The 26,010-nt window shown below is 30.1% G+C and overlaps 1 protein-coding gene across 1 annotated transcript; it reads right to left on the bottom strand.

The window, feature by feature from the left end:
* Positions 1-12,544: 12,544 nt before the first annotated feature.
* On the bottom strand, positions 12,545-14,038 carry LOC111289009 (ethylene-responsive transcription factor ESR2-like). Its single transcript, XM_022879896.2, has one exon. It carries the CDS (start codon positions 14,008-14,010, stop codon positions 12,724-12,726), a length of 1,287 nt encoding a protein of 428 aa, XP_022735631.2. The 5' UTR covers positions 14,011-14,038; the 3' UTR covers positions 12,545-12,723.
* Between the last annotated feature and the right edge of the window lie 11,972 nt (positions 14,039-26,010).

The following is a 26,010-nucleotide window of genomic DNA, read 5'->3' as shown; positions in this document are numbered from 1 at the left end:
ATTTAATTAAAGACCAATTTAGTGTAACACAAAGTTATTTGGTACCATTTTCGAGCAGGCTCTGTCGGGGTGTTAATTTTTCCTCACCCATAACTATACTCCCCAACTTAGCTCTACAACGTAGACCAAATCTTATCCTTTTTACGAATTCTTAATTGAACTTAGGATTTCTTTAAAATGGGTAATTTTAGCTTGGTGCCCAATTTTACCTCAACAAAAAGATTTGTGGCAACTCTTGATATTTAATGTCTAGCGATCGAGTCTCCAGACTGATATGTTATGATAGCTTAGTGACTCCACTAGGGATTCATGCTAAAAAAGTTAAGCCAATAAGTAACTTTGTGTTGCCTTAAGATTTATTTGATGGTTTAGTTTGTTATTTTTTTTGTTTAATCTTTCTAATTATCTTATTTTACTAATGTTATTATTTTCTTTTATACTTATATTTGTTATGGAAAAAATCCAATGTTTAATTTGGAACCAAAATGATTACATGTTTTTTCAGACATATTACATGTGCATATACATGCATAAGCTCTTGACCCGAGCTTAATCCTTCTTAAAAAGAAGTAGAGTACCTATTGCTTTCGTGAGATAATAACCTCTACACAGGCTAACGAAATAATTCTATTCAAATTGAACCATTTCTATTTGTAACCTATAATGCGTAAGGATTGGAGCCTTACTAGTCTAACATGGATGATAATCAGGAACAATCTAAGAGCCTTTTAGCCTGTTTAATATCCAAGCCCAATATATAAAAAACCTAAGGAACTCGTTTTAAGATAGAGTCATGCCAATCTATTGTGTAGAGCTAAGACCTAAACTAGGACACATGAAGGCGCACCCCTTAATAATAAAATTTGACATTATAATTTGCATTGTTTTGTTTAATCCATTTCATTTTCATGCATTTACATCTATTTATCTTCATGTATGGAGGTATTTGCTACATAGCAATTGTCAATAAGGTGATTTCACTTGCTTCCATTGAGAGTTTATTATAAGCCAGGACTACACCTACACAATATGAGACTTCTAAAGTTTAAAAGTCAGATCCAAAGACACCCAACGCAAAGAAGAGATTGTTTGCCAAGAGATCATGTGTCGACTCTTCCTGAAAAGATCCATCTCGATTTTAGACAAAATGATTTCACCTAGTTAACTAGCATTTAAGAGCATTAGAGTGAAACAAGATAAGAGGCTTTTCGCAAGAAGTATGGGATTTGGCATTACTCCTTTCAGTGGTTGTCAACAGTAATTTGGTTTGAGCCATAATGCAATTTTGGGATCCCTCACATTGATGCTTCGTTTTTAACAAAATGAATATGGTACCAATAATTGAGGAGTATTTGATTTTGCTTTACTCAGCCATTTAAACCTAGATAAGATCTATTGGAATAATAAAAAGTCATAATATCACAAAAAGCTCACCAGCATAATGGGGATTAGTATACAAGAGGTTGACAAATGTGTGAAGTTAAAAAGTGAAGGTACTTATATCCTTGGAATTTTTCACGAGATCACCTTTTTGAGTGCTTGGAAGATGATCAAGGAATAAGCATGATGGCTCTAGCTTTTTATAGGATGGTGATATTTCCTAAATTCTTAGGACACATCGAAGCTGCGATGGTAGATTTCTTTAACCAAGTGGAACATCAAATAAATGTGGCACAGGTAATTTTAGTTAAAACCATTCAATCTTTGTAAACCTGGCAATTTCAAATACTAGATGGCGATACAACCTGAAAAAGACATGAAAAAATCGTATATGTATTTTAAAAAAATGTGTTTTGTGTTATTCGTGTCAATACAAATTTTGATGACATAATTTGTGTCATTGACACATCTAAACATATGACGATATAAATAACATGTTTAATTTAATCTTATCATACGAATACATGTTTAACATATTTTTTATATTTATTTTAATTTAATATAAACATATAAAGATTATTTTAATTTTTAATCTTTTAATTATGATACTTAATTAGCTATTTAATATCATTTAAATATATTTTAAATAATTATTTATGATACTTACTTAATAATTATTATAAAATTATTTTTTATATTAATAATATAAATACAATATAAATATTAATATTATTCCCATACATTATTATTTTATTCTTTAAACTTTAATAGTTTATCTTTTTGAATTTAATACTAAAAATTAATATACTTATGTAATATAAATTAAAATTTAAACATATATATTAAATACACATTGAATGAGTATTAAATTTTTTATTTTTTAATATGTAAGTGCTTTTTTATAATATTAATATGCCAAATTTATTAAGTTGCAAATGATGGATAGTTTATAGTTATTTATTATTTTAGTCATGTTTTTGTATTCATGTTAGTTGGTCTATTTGGTATATCCGTGTTGGTTGTGTCTATTTATGAATATCCGTGCTGGTTGTGTCTATTTATGAATATCCGTGCTTATCATATTTATTTATGTCGTATTATGTGTAATACATATATTAAACGCGCCATATTCATGCTTGAGATTTAAACACGTTTTATAATTCATGTCATGCTTGTATTTTAATAATTCATGTTATTACACGTGTCAAACAAGATAGAAAATATGACATGAAAATTGAATTGTTAGGTCTAGGTCTTTGTCTTTGAGTCATTGTCGGTGGAAAGGTGATGGGCATTTCATCGAATGTTTACAATTGTTGTATATTTGGATGAAAATTTGAATGCAAAGAGGCTAAATTTCGTAAACCTTACTTTATCACCAGCATACCTATCGAAGAGTTTTATGAAAGTAAATGAACGGAGCCAAAGTTAAAAAATGAAGGAATCTTAACTTTATGCAAGTTTACAAGTCAAGATGTTGTTTGGAGAGTACCGTGGATACCATATGACTTAGTGTTATTCAATTCCAAGAATTAATCTTGGTTCCTTCTTTTAGGTTTGTGGGGTACTATCAATTATACACCGATAATGGTGCAAAGGCAATTGGGCTATGAACAATTTATCCCGATAACACATGGGCTTAGCCAATTAAAATTTTCATATATTGATATAGGTACTCTAAATAAGATGGAGATATCACCAAAGTCTAGAAGCAAACTGTTTGGGTGCACAAAAAGAGATGCACAGATGATATCACTCCATAGTATTTTGTTTGGCACACTAGGCGAGCCAAAGACACTATCTCTTTTCAGATGAATTTTTTGATGGCCCAGTTGAACCTACGCCACAAGATCCTTTGCTAGATGTGGAAATTGCTAAATAGAAACTCTAAAAAGAAAGGGATGAATTAAAAAGTGAGAATAAAAGATTTTGTCAAGAGATGGGGAAATTAAAAGATGATTTAAAGAGATGAAACAGTGAGATCCAAAAGATTGGTTAGGCGCAAGATAGGTGGAAAGAAATGTTTGAAGATTCAAGCCATACACTTTCATTTACTATTACTGAGCTAGGGTATTTTTAAAAAGAAATCAGACGGTCACAAATCAAGAAACAAAAGTAAAAAAGGGAATGTTACAAAGATAGAGGAAAGAATGATTCGCTCCATGCTTCTATTAATGAATTAGGAGAATAGTTATATTCCTAACAAATGTTGATGGAAAATTTGGTTAATGAATGTAGGCAGCTTCAAGTATATGCTCAGTTTAGGGATACGGGTAAAAGATGGAGACTAGCGTTCTTGACAAAACAAGAGCATTTGAAACATCTATTTGAACAAATCAGTAAAGTCATTTGTAAAGTGACAGAAATAGAGGAAAAGGTGAAAGAACTAAAATCAAGAATGCATCCAATAGGAAAACAACAACAGCATCTACGAAACTTCTTAGATGAGGTGCAAGACTAGCATCAACAGATCAAGGATTTCCTTTGGAAACTATAGATGCTAAAACTCTTCATAAATGTAATTTCAAGTCTTATATAAGACAATCGTTAATAGAGAATCCTTTTGTTAACATTTGCTATGTGGCAAGTATCTCATTATACATTCATGCAAGCCACTTAGTTTTACAAGCATGTTTTGGTTTCTTGTTAAAACTTTTCCAAAACAATGGGATGATTTTTTTTGCACATAGAACATACATCTAGACGTCATTTTTTATGGCACCAAAAAAATAATAATACAACACCTAATTTTGAAATTGTGGTAACAAAGGTTCAAGGATAGCTTGATCTTCTAAAACTTCAAGTCAACTTGTCCACCACAATACTCACTCATGAGTTAGAGCCATGGAAAAAGAATAAGTCAGTCGGATGGATAAGATCAAAAAAGCACAAAATGAGATAAAAGAACAGCTTAATACGATTATAGAAATGGTGAGAAAAATGGATAAAAGATAGAAAGTGGTTACAAAAAAAGTTGCTTAATAATGTCACTAATAACAAGATGATAAAAATCCCCCATATCCATCAAGTTTTACTCCAAATTGACCTCAAACCTATCAAGGAGTACAACCAAAAGCAAAGCCATTTATTGGAAGGTACCTGTATGTTTATCCTAGTATGCCTATAATAGTTGGACCTACTCAATTTTAAAGGCAAGTTATTCTTACCTTAAGAATGAAATCTTCGAATCCAATTCAGGTGCCATATTTGGATGATCCTAAAGAGATAAAAAGGCAAAGAATGAAAGCACCTAATATAGTAGATGACTCAAGTTCACAACAAAAGATGAAATTGCTAGAAAAAAACTTAGAGCTATAGAAAGAATGGATTTTTATGGCTCTATAGACACAGCTGAGCTTTGTTTGGATCCGAACGTGGTTATCCTACCTAAATTAAAAGTTCCTAACTTTGAAATGTATGATGGTACAAAATGCCTGATAACTCATGTGACCATGTATTGTCAAAAAAAGGTTACGCATGCTTATAATGAAAAGCTATTAATGCATATTCTAGAATAGCCTTACGAATTTCACAACTAGATGTTACGTTCAATTAGATAAGACTCATATCCATTATAAGAAAGAGCTTATGAAGGCATTATTTCCTTAATACCAGCATGTTATAGATCTAACTCTAGATTTCTTGTCTTTACAGGGATTAAAAAAAAGTAATTGAAAGCTTCAAAGAATATGTGCAAAGGTGAAAGATGTGGCTGCACAAGTATAACTTTTTTTTACTAAAAAAAAAACAATTGTTCTGTTTGTCAATTCCCTGAAAGCACCATATTATGAAAGGCTAATAAGAAATATAATCAAGAATTTTGCAAACATGGTAATCTCATGTGAGATGATTGAAAACACCATAAAAAATGGTAAGTTAGACACAATAGAGACAAGTGGTACAAAAAAAGTGAAGCGCCTAAAAAAAAGTGAAGCACAAACTGTGAATTATGTGGGGCAATAGATCAAGAGATTTACCTTATACCTCGCACCAATGTAGCAAACACATTACTTTTCTATAAACAATGTGACATCCATCCTTAATCCATATCAACTAGTTCAACAATCAGCTTATCTACCCCCTTTTTAGCCATCCTTTTAAACACCTACCTATATGTATAATAATCTTGCTACACCCATTAGACCAAAATGGAGACTCAACCAAGGTAGTGGTCCAAACGCCTTTAAAAAAACCCAAGAAAAAACTACTTTTGACCCTATTCTTATGACATCCATCGACTTATTCCCTTAGCTTGTAAAAAATCATTTGCCAGCACCCGTTCTTTGAGAACCATTAAAATTTATGTATACTAAAAGGTATGATCTTAATGCATATTGTGATTGTTTTTATAGAAATATAGTCCATTCTACGAAGAACTGTATTGCTTTAAAGTGGAAGGTGCAAGAGTTAATCAAAGAATAAGTGTTAAACTTTGACACCAACCAACGAGGGACCTTAAATGTTAATGAAAATCCTCTACCACATCATACTAGACCAATAATAAATGATGTAATTGATGGCCAGGAATGCTACATTGAAAAAAAGATGGATAAAGTAAAAACTTAGATGGCTAAAATTTTTGAAGCTTTAGTTAAAATAGATATGTTGAAACCAACAAAGCCTTACAATTACCATGGGATGATTAAATCAACTGAGAATTATGATTATCATATGGGTGTTATGGGCCATTCTATTAAGAATTGTAATCAATTTCGTCAGAAGATATAAAAATTGATGGACATAGGTCAGATAGAATTCTATAAAGAAAAATAAGATTTGACAAAAGCTGAAATGGCTACCATTGATGCATCGATAAAATTCATGCAGAGACCTATGACCATATATTATGATGAGAAGCCAATCCTAATGCTAGAAATGCATGTCTCTTGACTAGTAGTAACTATTAAAGTCCCTAGCCCTTTTTCATATCAAAATGATAAAGTAATACTATGAAAATATGATTTTGATACTATGATCAACTCGGATACTACAAACATAATAAGCATATGAGGTATAACCTGGAGTGGGCAATGTTACACTCAAAAAATACTGAAGAAAACTAGGAAAAAAAAAGCTAAGTCGAAGAGGAAAAGGGAACTCAGGTAGCCCTGTAGTAGTCCCTAATAAAGAACACCAAAAGCTAGTAACTGAAAACAAAACATGTAAATTTTTAAAGTTGATAAAACATAATACGTATAATGTGCTAGAAGAGTTGAATAAGATGTCAGCTAGAATTTCACTATTGTCACTCTTGCTAAGTTCAAAATCCCACCACAATGCTTGACTAAAGGTGTTGAATCAAGCATGTGTATCCCATAATATATCTACTAAGTATATGAATAGCTTGTTAGTAATCTGGTGGTCTCAAACTATATTTTTTTCAGTGATAAAAGTATTCTTCCAAAAGGTCGAAAAAGTACCAAGGCTTTTCAAATTATTGTTAAGTGCAAGAGTAATATAGTAGCTAAGGTTCTAATTGACAATGTTTTTTCAATTAATGTCATGCCTATAATTATGTTGGCAAGATTACGTATTGATGTATCTTACATAAAGCCTAGTCAAATGGTTGTTCGGGCTTTCGATGAAACATAACAAAGGTGTTAGGAGACATAGAAATGCCAATGAAGATTGACCATTGCACTTTTAATGTGAAATTTTAAGTTATGGATATCTCGCCCTTATATAACTACTTGTTGGATAGGTCATGGATGCATATAGCAAGTACTGTTCCATCTTTGCTACACTAAAAAGTTAATTTCATTGTTAATAGAAAGCTAACATGTATAGTAAGATAAGAAGATTTACTAATAACTCAACCTATGAATACCTCTTATATAAAAGCTATAGATAAAGCTTTAGACTACTCTTATAGATCTTTTGAGATTACCAATGCTACATATATGACTGAAAGGTCTAAATTGTATTTATCTCACTTGTTTTCTATTACTTAAATAGTCATTAAGCAACTTATCAAAAATGAAATGGTAACCTAAAATCAAACTTGAGAAGAATCTGCTAGGAATCATGAAGCCACTAGCAATATATCTTTTGAAATGAAGCTTTGGAATGCTTTTATAGATTTTTTAAGATTGTCGATGCATCATATGTGGTTAAAAGGTCTAAACTATATTCACTGCACTTATCTTTTACTACTCAGATGGTCATAAATAACTTACCAAAATTGGATGGTAACCTAGAACCAGACTTGAGAAGAATCTGTAAGGAATCATAGAGCCATCGATAATATATGATAAGAAAAATATATTCGGCTTGGGATATAAGCCAACAAGAGGGGACATAATTAAAATGATGAATACAAAAAAAGAAAAAAGAATGGCTAATCTCAAAGGATATAAGCCAAAATTAGACCAACGGTCATTTCTTATCTTTATGATTCTTTTCGATCGTGAAAATATATTTATCCAATTTTACTTAAAATCCCAAATAGAGAATTTTTGAAAGCTTTTTCAGAGCAAGCCATTCAGGTGATAGATAAGGAAGAAAAGAAAAGCCAAGATGAAAATCTATTTATGCACCATTGTCCTCCAGATTTTGAGTTAAAAAATTGAAAAGTCATAAAGCTGCTTGTTATCTTTACAACTTTTTGAAAAGTAATGAGTTGTGAAACTTTAAATCCCTAATTATTTATTCCATAAAAATTAAGAGATCTTTTTTATTGTGTTTTAAGTTTGTCCTTTTAATAAAAAACTTAAAAAATGCATACATATTTCTTATATTATTTTCATTTTCCTTTATTATTTCATTTTTATTTGTTTGCTATACCAGTGTTGTATGCCAATACTCTCGTGATCTCACCCATTTGCAAGTTTCCAAATAATGAATATGAAGATAATCATGACAATAATCTTAGATTTGAATTCGAAAACTAATTTATGTTGATGAACTTGATAATGAAGAGGATTCAGATGATTACAATATGTCTCCTGATTTGTTGAAACTAATAGAACACGAAGATAGGCTAATTGAGCTCCATCAAGAGGTTACTAAATTAATAAATTTGAGAAATGATGAAAATAAAAGAAAAGTTAAGGTTGGTGTATCCTTTCTACCAGCAGATAGGCAAAGGATAGAAGAATTGCTCTAAAAATTTGCAGATGTGTTTGCATAGTCTTATTAATATATCCCAGGACTCAATACTGATATTATAAAGTACAAATTACCTTAGAAATCGAAATACAAGCCAGTACAACAAAAATTAAGGCGTATGTAACCAGAAATGCTATTGAAAATAAAAGAGAAAGTGAAGAAGCAATTTGATATTAGATTTTTAAAAGTGGAAAACTAACCCGATTGGATAGTCAACATAGTGCTAGTTTCCAAGAAAGATGAAAAAGTTAGAATATATGTTAATTATCGAGATTTGACTAAGGCAAGTCTTAAGAATCACTTTTCTTTGCCCTATATCGATACTTTAATGGATAACATAGCTCGGCATTCCATATTTCCTTTATAGTTAGTTTTTCTGGCTACAATCAAATTAAGATGGCTCGAGATGATATGGAGAAAACAACGTTTGTAACCAAGTGAAGCACATTCTGCTATAAAATTATGCTATTTGGATTAAAAAATGCTGGTGCTACTTACCAAAAAGCAATGGTAACTCTTTTTCATGACATGATATATAAAAAGATAAAAGTATATGTGGTGATATGATTATAGAGTTTCATGAAAGAGAGGATCATGTATTCAATCTCAAAAAGTTGTTTGATAGGTTGAGAAAATTTCAACTAAAATTGAATCCTACCAAGTGTACATTCGATGCTAAATTGGAAAAACTGTTAAACTTTATGGTTAGTGAAAGATGAATTGAAGTGGATCCGGATAAGATGCATGCCATTTAGAAATTATTTCCTCCTCATACTTCAAAAAAATTATGAGATTTTTTGAGAAGATTGAACTATATTACTCATTTCATTTCTCAACTCACTTACAAGTGCAATCCCATTTTCAAGCTTTTTAAAAAACATGATCCATGAGAATGGAACGATGAATGTCAAGAAGTTTTTGATAAAATCAAAGACTATTTGTCAAATCCATATGTGTTGGTATCACTAGTTTTAGGAAAGCCTCTAATTTTGTATTTGACAATACATGAAAATTCAATAGGATGTGTACTGGGGCAAAGAGATGAAACCAACAAGAAAGAAAGAGCGATATACTACTTAAGCACAAAGTTCATTGATTATAAGTCCAAGTATTCACCATTGGAAAAGATATATTGTGTGCTGGCCTAGACAACTCAAAGGCTTAGACAATACATGCTTTATCACATTACCTAGCTCATAACAAATTTGGATCCCATCAAGTATGTCTTTGAGAAGCCTTCATTAATAGGGAAAATAACAAGATGGCAAGTTATATTTTCAAAATATGATATTATTTATGTAACTCAAAAGGTAATTGTAAACACTCATTTGTGTTCGGGGTAACTGATGTTAATTTTTATGTGTATTATTATTATTACTACTACTATTATTATTTTTGTTGTTAGTATTATTATTATTTTTATTGTTATTGATACTATTACTATTACTATTATTATATTATATTATATTATATTGTTATTTCCATTTTTATTAATCTGTGTTAGCAAAATGGAAAGGAAATCGAATTTGCTTTTAATTTAAAAATGGATCAATCAAACCAACTTGCAAAACTCAAGCCTAATTTACGTTTGATAAAATTCAATCATAGGATTCAAGCCTAGATTGGTTTTGTTCGGGTATAATCCAATCTCAAGATTCAAGCCTGGATTGATTTTGTTTGAACCCTAAAATTTCTACTGAATACTGGCTATAAATTGGACACAATATTGCAGATAAAGGCACAAGTTAATTTTTAGAGAAAGGAGGAATGAATTTCTAGAGAAAAGACTAGATGATTTTTAAGGAGGAAATCTCTGGGTTTTGAATTTCTAAGTTTAAGGATTCTAGGTTTTGAAGTTTCTGGATTCAAGGTTCTGGTGATTGAGAAGAGTTTGGATTTCTGGTTTTTGGTCTGAAGTATTTGGATTGAGATTTTGAGTTTCTTAGATCAAGGTTGAATTTTTGAAAAATTTTTGAAGAATCTGGAAATTTTTTGAAAAATCTTGGTTTGGGTTGAATATTTGAATTTTTTATTGAATTTTCTAGTGGAGTTTGAATTTTTTGATTGAATTCTAATGACTTTTTTTAGAAATCGACAAGTTGCCTAGTTTTCGGTGGCTTGTTCTTGGTTTTTTTAGAGAATGTACAGAAAATTCAACTAAAAAGAAAGGACCGAAGGCATCTGAATAAAAGTTGAGGGGCTTAGCTTTTATACCTGCACCAAACGACGTCGTAGTGAGCAAAAAGCAAAAAGGTGACAAATGAAAGACCCAACATCCCTTTATATAGTCGTGCCTCATATCAGATTGATAGCCCAGATTGCACCAAGTGTTAGAGCTCCATTAAAAGATGACTTTTTGTTTTTCCTATTCTGGATTTTGCTACCCAAACTACTTCTTTCCTCTTTTAATGTGTCCTCAACCATTCAACCTGGTCAGACTAGCCAGATCAGACGGTTCCTCAAGTTGAACTTGCTTGGTGAATCGATGGTCCCCAAAATTCAAAACAAAGATCCAAATTCAAACTTTTGAAAAAAAATATATTTAAATCTCAATTCAACCAAATAAACTCTAATCATGATTTTGGATCATCCCGAATAAATGACACTTTGGCAACTTCCAAAAAAACTATGCATTCAACCCAAAGTGCATGTACGAGGTCAGATTCACACCTGGTTGACTTAGGTCACATCACCTTGGGTTATAATAAAAGGCAAATTGTCTTTGCTAACCTTCACGCTGACTTTGGCTATAAGAGGTCTGATTCCACGTGGTTTCCTTTAATCTAGTCGACCTATACGAAACAAACTAATCACACACCCTGATACTCAAACTACTTAATAAGGAGATAAAATGTTAAAGTTATTTAGTGGTCCAAAGGTAAAATAATATTTTTTATCATTAAGAGCTCTTAGTAAACAGTCATGAATAATTTATACATTTGCATCAATTTGATTTGACATATTTAATGTCACATCAATTAGATTAAGTCATTATTGTCTTTCATTGGTCATTTGCCTCTCATTTATAAATATAGACATTCAGACATCATCATCAGGAGAAGCCATTTTTTCTTTTTTCTTCCTATATCTTTTATTTTGATTTTTACTTGTGCGTTAAAATGCTTACACATACCTTGCCTTTATTTCTAACTACTCTTTTTTAATTTCCTACCCTTTCGGAAACATACTCACGTCAGAGCTCGGTACAAACGGAACATGAATCGTTCGTAGTAGAAGAGCAGGATCATGACCCCGCGGACTTTCCTTTGTCTTATTATTCCAGAGATTGTTCTTCACCGGACACACAACTTACAAGAAAAAAAAAAAAGCAAGGCTTCCATTAGCCCATTTTAGTTTTATACTTTTGATTTTCATGCTTCGGTTTGCGAAACTCATAGAAGGAAACAAAAGAAAACAATAACCACTCATCTCCTTAACCAATGCCTTTTTATTGTTAAAACGACAACGCAGAACCCAAACGCAGGACAAATACTGACTATTGAGTTCCGAGGTCAACGAAAATTAAGCTATCAACCAGATTGAAAAACATCGTGATGCAGAACTTGCTTCCACTAAAGAGGAAACGTTTACTTTTTTTTTTCTTTTTTATTGTTTCCAATGCCAAAGCAGAAGACATATATATATATATATATATATATATATATATATATATATACACGTGTGTGTGAGTTAATATTATAAATTATTATAAAATATTTAATATGATATTTGAATAATAAATTTATTAATTTATGTCATTGAAGAATTATTTTTTTTTACATATCATAATTTAAATTAATATCATATTAAAAATTAATATCATATTAATTAATAAATTTATAATTTAAATACATATTAAAAACTTTTTAAATTTAAATATTATATTAAATATTTTATTATAATTCAAAAATTATTCGTAATATTATATTTTATTTCATTATAATTCAGGACAGTTTGTAACATTATTTATATGTAAATGAAAAAAAAAAAAAAAAGGAAGATTACGTAGTTGTTGGAAGGATTACACATGTTATAAAACTAGCAGTAACTAGTAAATATGATTATCATATCTAATTAGTAAAACGGTGATTTTAATCTCCATTAAAGTACCCAATGACTTGAAGTTGACAGCAAAAACCCTAAATTCAACATCTAGTTTTGTTGACAAAAGAGACCCACAACTTTGTCTGTTGATTTTCACCTCATGCTGGGGTTTCAACATGCATTGCGATGGGCTTAAGCATTTTGAACGCTAGCTGCTGAGGCATCCATGAAATCTGGGTACTGAAAGATATCATCCAACATGCAGTCTTGACCCAGCTGTAGATGGTTCACTGGTATCTCATTAGCGTATGGCACCACTTGAGAACCTGTAATCCCATTGAAACTCTCAAACTGCTGAGGAACACCCTGATGATAATCAATATAAAAACCTACATGCTCGTTTTTATTCTCCTTCAACCCATTCAGGGACTGACCGAATGACATTTCAGTTACAGGAGAAAGGATGGAATATTGAGAGCAGTTTGGGATTCTACTACAATCATCTGATTTCTTTGAGATGGGTTTTGGCAAGAACCCTTGAATTATGTCCTGCAACAAGCCAGAATCAGAAGGCTCCTGCGGAAAGAATTCCATATCATCAGCTTGACAATTTGACATGGCAGCCACGCCTGTGGTATGACTTGAATTGTTTTCCTTGAGAGGAAGGGTCATAGTAGAGCCAAAGAAAGAACCAGTGATGTTGTCGTTTGTCCGTATAGCGTTGGTTGAGGAATTCAACCAAGTACCACGAGGCAAAACGCTTGGAGTTGAGAAAGTACAAGATAATGAAGAAGAAGAAGCAGAAGATGTTCCATTGATGAATGGAAACTGATCAACCAGAGACTGAGGAGGCGCCTGGAGAGATGAATTTGAAGACGAATTCAAGATGTCACGTAATAAAAGCATGTTCAAAGAAGCATTTCTTTGAGGCACAGACCCACCAGAGAAGTTCCCCACGTGGGATTTAGCAAAGGATGGCCGACTTGAAGAGTGCCCAAACTGATGACGAGTGCTGTTAAGATCCCTTACGGATGGCTGTGCTGGATTAGAGAAGTTGAACGGAGGGAGAAAATGGTCATTGGTGGAGTGAGACTCAGTCGCAGGGTAAACAAAATTGGTTCGAGCCTTGATGCCACGCATAGCTCGAGCTGCACAGTCATAGGCGCAAGCAGCCTCCTCGGCCGTGTCGAAAGTGCCAAGCCACCGCCTCTCCTTAGACTGTGGGTCTCGTATCTCAGCAGCGTAACGACCCCATGGCCTGCGGCGGACCCCACGGTACCTAATGGTCCCACCAGGGCCACCATTTTCTTTGATTAACCTTTTGTTTGTTGTTGTTGTGACGGTGGCTGTCGTGGCGGTAACGGCGGTGGTGATTGTGGTTAAGGGGGGGCAATTCTTAATATTGTCGGTGATGAAATCCCGTTGGTCAGGCTCAGGCACATGAGTGATGCCATTTAGTCTCCTAAATGCTTCTTCCATTTGGTTAAAAGACTCCTTTCTGTGAGGGTTTCTGGGGTCAGGGCTCAGGGTCTGGGGCTTAGCACCGGCAATATGGATTGTAGTGGAGCTCAGTATAATCCGCCTATATTTATAGAAAATAAATGAATAGAAGGTAGGGTGAGAGCGATAGAAACTGACCCATTTTAGGGGACGCCAGCCGCACTCTAACACTTGCTATTTTATAACGTCACGCTCTACTCATAACTGCCCACTTTAAGCTGACTTTTGCACACGTGTTAATTTGTTCTGAAATATTTCATAAAATTAAAATATTCTTATATTATATTAATTTTTACAAAATATATCATCTTACTATTTTTTTATATAATGATTTTAATTTATTTTTTTCATAATAATAAAAATAAAATGAGCATAATTAACATGTCTAAGTCCAAATTTTTAAAAAAAATCTAAATTTAAAGTTCCAAAGCATAAATTAGTAAATTACTTAATCAAAATATAAGCAAAGTACATAAAAGCAAGCACAAAAATATATATAAAACAATTTTTTTATTTTTAAAAATATAATATTGATAATACTTTTAATTTAATTATTTCATAATTAAAGAAAAAATAAAACATAACTAACATGTCTAAGTCCAAATTTTGTGTTTATAAATGGGTGTTCGATTCAATCAGTTATATAAGAACAACATTACTACTTTAGTGTTTCAAGAGGCAACTATAAAGTAAATTATTGTATTTAAAATTGAAAAAGATTTGGTTAAAATGACACCAGATTTAGATTTTGATTTAAAACTTAGTTTTGGACATATGAATCATAAATGACAAAACGTCTAAACTAAAAAAAAAGCCTCACAAAAACAAAAACAAAAGAATGTTTTTTTATTTTTTCATAATATGATTTACCCAAAAAGTAGGGTGACGTGATTTTTTAAAATGATAAGTGCTGAAACACGATTGAAAATGTAACTGTAACAAACATTTTCTCCATCCTTTTTTTTTTTTTGTACAAACACAAAATTCCAAAAATAGGGTTTTAAATTAGAGAGACTTAGGTAGTTAGATAGCGTTTGGTTTTAGGAAATTAGAACGTTGTAATTCTTTTATTGAATATTAATTTGTTACAAATGTAATATTTTTGTTTAATTTATTAATAATAATTACTGATTAATTTTAAAAAAGGGATTTTATTTTATTACTTAATAGAAGTACTATTATTATTTTCTATTTCAATATAACAGCATCAATATCCTTAAATTTTGTATCAAATTTTATTTGTTTTTAAATTTAAAAAAATTAATTGGTTCTTCAATTATAAAAAAAATATATAATTGGATCCTAATTATCAAAATATATATCATTTTTATTTTTTTGTTATAAATATCATTTTATATCACGTGAAAGATACGAATGTTATATGTGTTATCAGTTTACATGGCACGTGATTGAGTAAGACTTTAAAAAAAGTAATTTCGAAAAAAAATAAAAAAAACCTTTAATATACCTTAGATTTTGTCGATATCATCACTGCCAAACACCAACCTAAATCCAAGGAAAAATCACAACCATAACCACTAGATCACAATCCTAAATCCATCCACGGCTTTCATTAGATTTGGTTGTCTTTAAGCAAAAATTTTTCAATCAATTTCTGGTCGAGGAACTGAGATTGCAACTTCAATATTAAAAAAAAAAAAAAAAATTGTAAGAAAGAAAAAGAAAGATGAAAGCTTTCATTATAAGAGGGGAGAAAAAAAACAAAAAACCTTTTTAAAGGATATGTTCTCTTTTTAATATGTCAACAGTCAGCATGGCACGAGTCATCCACGTGACATTTCTTGACAATTATAATCAAATTAAATGGTTTGGCATACGGATAACCTAAAATAGTTGATAATTAAAGAGTCAATTAAAAGTTTTAACAATTAAAAATCAAAATAAAATTTATCTTAATATTATTAATTTTTTTATTTTTTTTCAAATTTAGATAAATTTATAATAACTTATAAAATATTATTCATTTTAATTTATTAACTTTTATAATTTTATTTCATAAAAAAATCTAATAAATTAAAAATAATGTAAAAATTTATATTTTAAAATCGTCTTCAATTCGTAACGGATAACATGATGCATGCGGAGGAACAGAACTACTAATGCTTTTTTTCCTTGAAAAATGCATCATCTATCTCGAGGTACCTTCCTACATTGGTACGTATTACGGACCACCCTCTTGCGTTGAAGACTTTTCTTTTCAAGACGTTATTATCTCTCTCTTTAATTTTAAGTCCATTTTCATCGAACCAAAAGCATTTTGTTTTAAATATTGATCGAAATATTTCACTATTAAGTCTCTCTTTTCGTTTTTTGTTTTAGTACGAGTATGTTAAAACCAAAAATTTGTATCAAATTATCCAAAAGTGTTAGTAATAAATATCTATGTATACTTTTTCCATAATTATTAATTTTATTTCGATACTTATCGTATTGATTTATATATTTTAATTATATCAAAATATAATATATTTAAAAATAATTTTTTATATCAAATTTAGTATTGAATAAAATCTATTATTTTTGTTAATTTTGATTAATTTTAATAGATTAACTTATTTCAATAAGTGCATGAATATAAAATATATTTTATAATTTTTAATTTATTTTTTATTTTTAGACCATTTTTAACTCAATAAAAATAAAATAAATTAATAATATAAATCTTAAAATTTGAGTTTTTCTATTTTTTATTATAATTAATTTTTTTTATACTTTATTTTTTTCAAATCAAAATTGATAAGTATTTCAGTATCTTTTAATAAAGCAATTATGCTCTCATTCTAAAATTTAACTATTATGAAATTAAAATTAGTTTTTCATCTCTTTATTTTTCTTCAATATTTATATAAAAAATATTTATTTAAATATCATATAATGATATTAAATAAAAATATTATAAAAAATTTATGATATTATTTTTTATAATTTTAAATTTATTTATTTGATTTTTTAAGATATTTTGTATTTATTTTATAAATTATTAATAGTATTATAATGTACAAATTCATATATATATTTATAAATATATTTATATTAAATTAAAAATTTTTAAATAAAATGTTAAAACAACTGATTCTAATATATATTACATTTTAAAAAAATAAAAATATTATCTAATATGATATTAACAAATTTAGCTTTCTATCAACATTAAAAAATGTTTTAAAGAAAGGAAAATATAATTGGACACCTGCCTTAGCCAGCTCAAGGCTCTATTACAGCAGAGTAATTGCCTTCGGCTATTTCCGTGCGAAATGAATGAGTGGAAAAAAAAAAAAAAAAAAAGCGAACGGATATGGGGTTGTCGTTTTGAATGATGTGGATTGAAGATTTCAATGATGTTGTAGAAATTATATGTTTCTTTTTAGAGCTTTTCCCTCTCTTTTTGTTTCTGTTTAAGGGTCTGCATCTACGTATATCCGCTTAACATGTAATAAAGAATCCAGATTCTTGGGCAAGAAGATAGAGGTTACTTATATTGTTGTTTAATTTTCTTTTAGAAGTCTGGAGTTGAAGAACTTTTTCTCTGGTTCTTGTGATTATCATTCAGAATGATTACACTGGCGGCTCTCAGAAGTTGTTCCTCCAGCTTTGGTCTTTGTTATTTTCTTTTCTCCTTTTTGAGAATGGCTTTCCGTTGACATATCTTTGCAGATATTAGATTTTTGAAGGAATGGGGATGGGGTTAGGGTTTCAAAACCAAGGATTTATGGGGTCACATGGACTTGTCTCACGTAGGGGTCTAGTAGGGTCTTTAAGGAACGAGAGCTTCTGTCGGTAGATGGAGACTAAAAGTTGCGTTGTAATTTGATCCTCTTGAGTCAGAAAAAGGTAGGAAGCTGTCCAGTATCGCATTTCTCCTTCATTCAACTCCCTTCCCTGCCCTAACCTCATCTTTGAGTTTCAACTTTCAATTAATTTCTCACCTATTTTATATTCTTTTTTTTTTTTTTTTCATGAACTCCTTTGTTTAATATGAAGAGAAATGCTATAGATCATATCATATTTGTCAGCCAAATTGCCTTCTTTAAACTTGAACCTCAATTGTTCACCAAGTACATTCTTTTGTATGTATTGTTTAGATATAATAGTTGTTATAAACAAGTCCAAAGCATGAAAAAGATTACAGTTTTATTTTGATATGATCGCACCCTCATATGAGCTTGTTCTAGAATTAAATTGATTCATATAAATAATTTTTAAGATATAATATTTAATAAATTTAAAATTAAAATCTTAAATTTTGAAATTTTTTTCTCAAACAATAACATCTTTTGTAAAAAAAAATTGTAGTTTTTAATTTTTATCTAGTATATATATTAGATTTGTCAGCTTTTGTGGCGGTGAACACCCTTCAGACTGCGGAAAGGGAGCAGCTAAATCTTAGATTGCATGACTTGCCTTAAACATGATCTTCTTCGATGTAACCCAACTTCCACTTTTCCTTTTTTGGAAAACTCTTTTTGTGCCAATATCTCACTTTTCACCCATCCCTATCTCCTTTTTATTCCCATTTAAAATAGATAATCATCGAATGATCATGATAAAAAAATTAAAGTAAAATATTCATGCAGTTGTATTATTTTTAATTTTTTAAATTTAAACTCAAATTTTAATTTAATTAATTTATAATTATCTAACATATTTAAAATTCAAACCCTTTTATTTACTAATATCTTCTCTAAATTACGGCATCTTTCAATAAAAATCTGTCTTTTTTATGGCATTAAATTCTTTTTTTCATTAAAAGAGTCTCCAATAAAAAAAATCCCTTTCAATTATAGGACTTCTCAATGCACTGTCCCGCCACAAAAAAACAAATACCCTCGGTATGCAAATTTCATGGAACCTGATTTGTTTTCTTTCTAATCTTGTCATTTCTCTCTTTTGTTTTTTTCTTATAATCCGGATATCAAGGCTTTCACGCCGTAAAACAACAGTCTAAAGTATACACTTTATGCCCTGCAATTCTGCTAGTAGGAGGTATTTGATTTTGGTAAAGAATTGTGATATCGGATTAGCAATTTCAACCATTAATGGCTCGTTGAAATTATTTGTCACTTGATGTAGCTGTCATATTTAAGAAAGTGTGATGCTGAAATAATACAGTTCTTTACAAAAGGGCGGAGACGCCAACCAGAAAAAAAAACTTAGAAACAAGATTTTTAGCGACAGGAAGAGATTTTCTGTCAGAGGAAATAGAATCAATAGAGCAACCAGCTTTGTACAGCCAGCAGATGAGAGAAATGTACCCACAGACCCTTACGCGCTACCATGGAATTTAAATTCCCACATTTATTACCCTTGTTATATTTTTATAGTTCTTCAGCATTTCAAGTGTTTTTAATCTAAACTTTAACTTGAATAATTTATGCAACGTGTTATTCAGCAGGTCCGTTGAAGAAATATATTGCCAAAATGCTAATTTTGTAGTTATTACAAAGCTTAATTTAACTGTTTGCTATAATGCTAAATTAAAGAAGCCAACGACAGTCACTTCTGATCATAGGTAAGGACGGTATATGTTTAGGATAAGGCAATGATGGACGTCGGCTGCCCCCGCCCTGGCGCCCTGGCGTCCTGTCCTGCCCTGCCGGACTGCAAATACCGATATCTTTTGCTCGTACAATGAGCATATCCCGATTCAATTCTCTTTTCCAGAAAATTAAGATCTTCACCTAATGAGAGACAAAACCATACCACACATTGGTGGGTCCTTGTCACGCCTATGTTTTTTTTGTCCATTAATTCTGAAGTTGTTTTCTAGGAGTTGGTCGAATACGGATTTCTCCTTTTTTTTTTTTTTTTCCTGTTTTCTTTTAAGGGAATGATCTAACCCTTCTCTCTTCCGGCAAAACGAATTGAGATGAAAAAAAATATATATATATATATATAAAGAAAATTAAAGAAGGGTTCTTCTATTTTTCTATTTTCGTGACATAAATAACCATTATGCAGCTGTATCATTGAAAAGGTATCACCACGTCAATATCAATTTTCTAGTGTAAATCATTCTCAATTTTAGAATATATAGATATAATACCCTAGCTAAAGAAAAGAAAACATAAATATATATTGACAGTCATATTATTTGTTAACAAAGTATTAAATTTTTAATTTTATTTATTATAATTTAATTACTGATAATATCAAATAAAAAATAAATATAATATCTCAATGACTAAATGTAGCCTATAGCTTAATATGTCAATTAACTATATACATCTCAAGAGCTAACTACTATTTCGGAGTAACATATGTATTTGGATTTAAGACGATCAAATTCATATTTGATTAATCTTGGTTTGATATTAACTTATTTTGATATACTAGAATTTAATTCTAATAAAAAGATTCATGTTCGATCCCACTAAAATATAGTACTTTTGTTCTTACATTAATTATGAACATAAACTCTTACAATAATATTCATATATAGAAAAGAGTTACATTTATCTTTCTTATTCTAAAAGAAAAAATAACTTTCTTAATGGGATAAAGAGATGCAAACAATAAAAAGCTAGCTCGAGTAATTAAAAACATTCTGATCGACATAACTTCAAAGTTTCCGGCCAAAAAAAATTTCAAAGTTTAAACCCTAACCAAGTCAAGAACAAACCATGCTCCTCTCTTTCTCCCTGATCACACGCTCCTTTTCGAGATCCAAAAAAGCTCGGGCAACGCTACAGGTCTAGTAAAAACCTAGCCATGCAATATAATTAAACATCGCGAAATACTCTGCTCTTGTTGTCTGGATCACGTGCAGCGCATGTCAATTATCACTGCAAAACAACCTTTAATTCTTATGACAAAATCTGACAATTATTATGTAGTGAAAGCGGCCAGTCACAGCCAAAGGTCCTTTTAACAACATATCAAAGTTTTGATTTAAGCGTGTTAAATTTGCTGCTTCCCCACTCGTCTCTCGCACTGTTTGCCGAGCTAGCTAGAAAATCTTTCGATGAGACCAGTATCAAAATTGCCCTGTAGGGTCCCAATGCCTCACACCCCCCCCCCCCCCCTTTCTCTTTTTTCAAACCATAACCAAATTGTCTATTCAGCTAGCGCAGCACACACGCGCACTCTCCCTCATGGAATTCAGAAAAGGGGGAGCTCTAGCCCTGTAATTCTGTGGCAATGTGAAAATTAATAAAAAAAAAGGGATCATCCTAAATAACTCCTTCCTTGCATTTCTTTCACGGTTATTTTGAGGCATCTAATCTCTGAGATCCGATACCTTTTCAGAATGTCAAAAAAAGTGCTAAGGCAGATGTGAGTGGTGTCCATATCTGTCTCTCAGCTGCGGTGTGCATGTGTAGATTTGGTGAGAGAGACAGAGGGATAGATAGAGCATGCCCATGGCATGGTGAAAATTGGACGGAGACTAGAGAGGTCTGAGAGGACATTCATGGACAGCGATTGCAGTAGTAGAACTCATCATCACTCAGAATACTGGAATGTTGCTTTGCCTTTAAAAGGGCTGCTTGTCTTTTGTTAGCATATATACTACACACTTATGTTTTGCCTGGCACAAAGTAAGTAATAAAATCAACCCTTCTGGGGAACGCTACGCCAAACAGGTAAACACCACAACTATCTTCATCTATTGTACCATTAATACTAACCTTCATGCCTCTAACTAATGTTTATCCAATCAAGCTAGCTAGCTGGCTATATCATTACAATTCTTTGACTCATTTGTACAATTTTCTAACATAACGCATGGTTCAAGTACGACTATCATTTTCTTTTCTTTTGTCTTGAGTGACTAAATTGAAACGAACTAAAAAAAATAGAAACCTTTAAATAAAAATAAAAATTATCATAATGCTAATTACTGAAATGTCCAATTAGGGAAGTAATCCATTCATGATAATCACATAATTTTTTTAAAAATCAATTTATATCATCATTTATTAGATTTATAACTAACATGAGTAAAAAGTGTTTATGGAATAATTTCTCTCTTGAGAAAATATAAATTAAAATTTTTCAATTTAAGCTAGACATTCTTGCAATATTATCGCTTCTCTCTAGACGAGTTCAAATTATTTTCTTTATTAAAAGAAAAAACCCAAAAAAAATCACCATGCACGGAGGATATGGAGATGAAGCTATATATTGTGGCCGGGTGCAAGAAATATATCATTGCACGGAGCAAATCCAAACTGGTCCGGATGCAGTCGTAATGGAAAGTGAAAAGTGCTCCAATTTGCTAGGTGCTTTTATTGATCCCTGGCTCTTGAGGTCGAAAATTCTTCTGAATCTTACGTGGCAAGTCGTCATTTCCCTTTAAAAATCTAGACACAGACATTTTTTATGGTGACAAGAAATTCTCTCGTTTAATTAATCGTTCACATCCGTATATATATATATAGCTATAGCGCCTCATCGTTGGCTTGGCTTCCAATATCGCAACCTCATCACCCACTTTGAGTTTGAGACGCCAACAATTGGTTAGGCCTGGATAAATGTTGTGACGTAACTATATCACGTGCCATTGCCATTCTAAAGTGTAAAATAAAACCCCCTCACTTCATAGCTCCAGGGAAGAACAACTTTACTAGAAGACTGGCAACAAAGTCTAGTTTTAGTTATATACAACATACATTTACCCGATTATGAGGATGCACGTCAGCTCGCTAGCTAGAATATTTAAGTAAATTAATCAAGTGGGCTTATGGCAGTTGCTGTTGCAGATGAAAGGGTCTGCATCCAAGTCTTTCAAGTCTCTGTTACTGACAAATTAGATTGAGCTAAGTTGGAATTCGGACAGATGGATGTAATTATACACTACTCAACCCCTCCCCTCAAACATTCCGCGAACTTTAAACTAGGGAGTATAAATTAACAATAAAAAGTCGATTAAAAAAATATGATGATCTGAACAAAAGATATGAAGTAAACTTAAACCTAGATTATTTTAATTAATTAAAATTTATAAAATATAATCAATTAGGATCACAGCTTGACAAGGTACGTACTTGAGGCACTGCTAACTCAGAGTTGTCTCGGACGTCTCCTGAGCGCTGAACAAGCTGTCATCCCACTCTCTAAACCCTTTTTTTTTTTTTTTTTGAGTATCTCCTTACCACCTGCAGTCTCCTTTCACCAAAAAGTCTGCGTACTAAACTCAGCTTGCGGAAAAATAATCAACACCTTAACAAAAACCTGATCCAAAAGCCAAATCCCCCCAACCCCCAACTTCCTAAAATCCTAAACATATCTACAGCCTAAACCTGATCACGCTGCTTGCATGCATAATGCATGCATGCCATGCCATGCTAACATTGTATATGACCTGTCATTCATTTCCTCATCTCTGCACCTTTTACGCCATTATAAATTAATTCCTCTCTTCATCTTAATATTCTCAATCATCTGCTTTATTTTTTTTTCTTGCCTTATTGAATAATTAATTAATTGGCAAAGTGACTCTAACTCATAAAATTAAAAAAAAAAAAATTATAAAACTTAGGTGACCAATTTAATTAAGTGTATTATTTAAAGTATTTTTCTGGTGTAAATGTGCTTTTGGCGTGAAAAATTATTATATTATTTTATATTTTTAATATCTTATTATTTTCACATTTCAATTATTCAACACTTTTTCACATTAATATTAAATTCTTAAAATTTTTAATTATATTTTTTATCACACTTTTTAAACATACTTTTTTTATTCCAAATTTTTTCCAAAAATAACAACAATATTAAATTAACCCTTAATATTTAACAAACCGACAAGTATATGTTATGAATAAGATTAAATTAAATATTTAAATTCTTTTTATTAAAACTGATCAAATAAAAATTAAAATTAAAAACTCAAAACTAAATAAGACTTATAATATTTATTGCCCCCATTGGTATAATTAAATGAAGGGATCACCACTTTTTTGCTTGTGATTTCTTTAGATGGATTTGGCTGAGGGTGCTTCAAACATCTCCTGTTAACAAGACTTTTAGAAGTTGGGATGATGATCTTCATTGGGCAATAACCCTATCATGTTGCGTTTTGTTTGGAATGCTACGTACCATATATTATGTCTGGTGGTAAATGAACTCTAGGAAGCACTATAACAAAAAGAAAATCTCGACAGGAATTATTCTAATTAATTTAGCTTTTGTGAGAACTCGAGTTTCTGATGTATGCAATAATGACGTTAGTAGAAATCTTTTTGAACAGTGCGGTCTAAGCCACCATAACTAAATATGTATAGATTATATTTTTAAATATATTTGATATATAAAATTATGATAAGATAAGATAAAATTATATTAAATAATATTATTTTATTTTGTAATTGATAAATATATATAAATTAAAATAAAATAATTTTATTTACTGATTAAAATTATTTTTTATAAAAATTTATATAATTTAAATTATTGATATAATTTTTTAAAATATAATAAAATATATAATTTTAATTTTATAAATTAAAATAATTTTTTATTTTAAATAAATTAAATCATCTAAATTAAAAAAATAATTCTCTTTGTAATTTTATTTTTTTTTAAATATAAAATAAAATATATAATAATTATGATCATATTTTATCTATTATAGTATACATTAAATATGATCTTATCGGATTTTAAGTATCATACTGCTATTTGCTTTTTTATTTAAATTCAAATTTTAAGTATCCAAAAAATTTCTTTTGATTGAGGAGCGCTGAGAACCCATCATATTTATCTCTGTGCAGGGACTATAAAGGCCATACAATTATAACTCTTGTCATTATAATGAGCTACACATGAAATTTAGGCAATAATGATTGTAGCTAGTTACTTCTTTGCTCTCTGCATGCATTAAACTTGATGCAGGTTCTGCCGCAGCATTTTTCTTTTCTTTTCTTTTCTTTTTTTTTTTTTTTTTGGCTTGCATAATGAACAAAAACATCATGCTACATCAGAAGGGAACACGATGTCCTAGAAAGGGAGAGGCTAGGCTGCGTCAGAGAATTTAAGGAGTATATATCTTATATAAGTATATTGTTTAATCAAGCAGTCAACTATATAAAATTTTGATGAAAATCTATAATTTGCAATTTTTGTATATGAATAAATCAAATAATCAATTATATATTTCTTAATTATTTACAAAAATATGAATTAATTCTAAGTAATTTATATTAGAAGATAGCATTTGATTAGTGAAATTTTAAATTTTAAAAAACAAAAATGATATTCAAAATTTTATTTGATTTTTATGATATTTCGTAATTAAATTCATTTATTTAGTTAAGAGAATTTTAATTTATTAATTCATTTATAATTATCATAATTTTTGATAAATTGTAAGTAATTTTTCATTTTGTTCTAATAAAACGGATAAATGATATCTTTAACAAAAAAAATATTTTAATTTTTTTATTAAATATATTCAATTATGGTGTTTAACTATATATCAAGTCATAATTATTATATTAAAATTTAGAAAAAATCAATTATGGTGTTTGGAAGAGTTGAACATTTTATTTGCATTTTTAAATATATTAAAAAAATCAAATAAAGTATTTATTTAAAGAAACGTCTTATTTACTTTTGTAAAGATTATGAAAAATTATCTATCAAATAAAATATTTGTAAAAAAAAATACCCTTTTTGAATGGTTCAAATAAAACGTTTATTTAAAAAAATGTCTTATTTGATGCTTTTGAAGAAAATATCAGCTAAGACGTTTATAGAAATATGCTTAATTGGATATCAAATAAGACATTTGCTGGATGAAATATTTTAATTGATATTAATTAAGGTATTCTCAGTAAATGCTTTAATTAATATGAATTAAGCCATTTCATCCTACAAATATTTTAATTATCATATGTTAAAATTAAATTAAAAATAAAATAAATTTTTTAAAAAAATTAAAATTGATTTTTTAAATTGTTTTTAAAAAGATAATAGATGTATGACACATTTTTTTAGATCAAATTAAAAAATAAGATA

This window comes from Durio zibethinus, chromosome 4 (assembly GCF_047325235.1).
Source record: "Durio zibethinus cultivar Kanyao isolate XHJ-2024 chromosome 4, ASM4732523v1, whole genome shotgun sequence".
Lineage (NCBI taxonomy): Eukaryota > Viridiplantae > Streptophyta > Magnoliopsida > Malvales > Malvaceae > Durio > Durio zibethinus.
The sequence above is the reverse complement of the archived record's forward strand: the minus strand, read 5'-3'. Positions and strand labels throughout refer to the sequence as shown.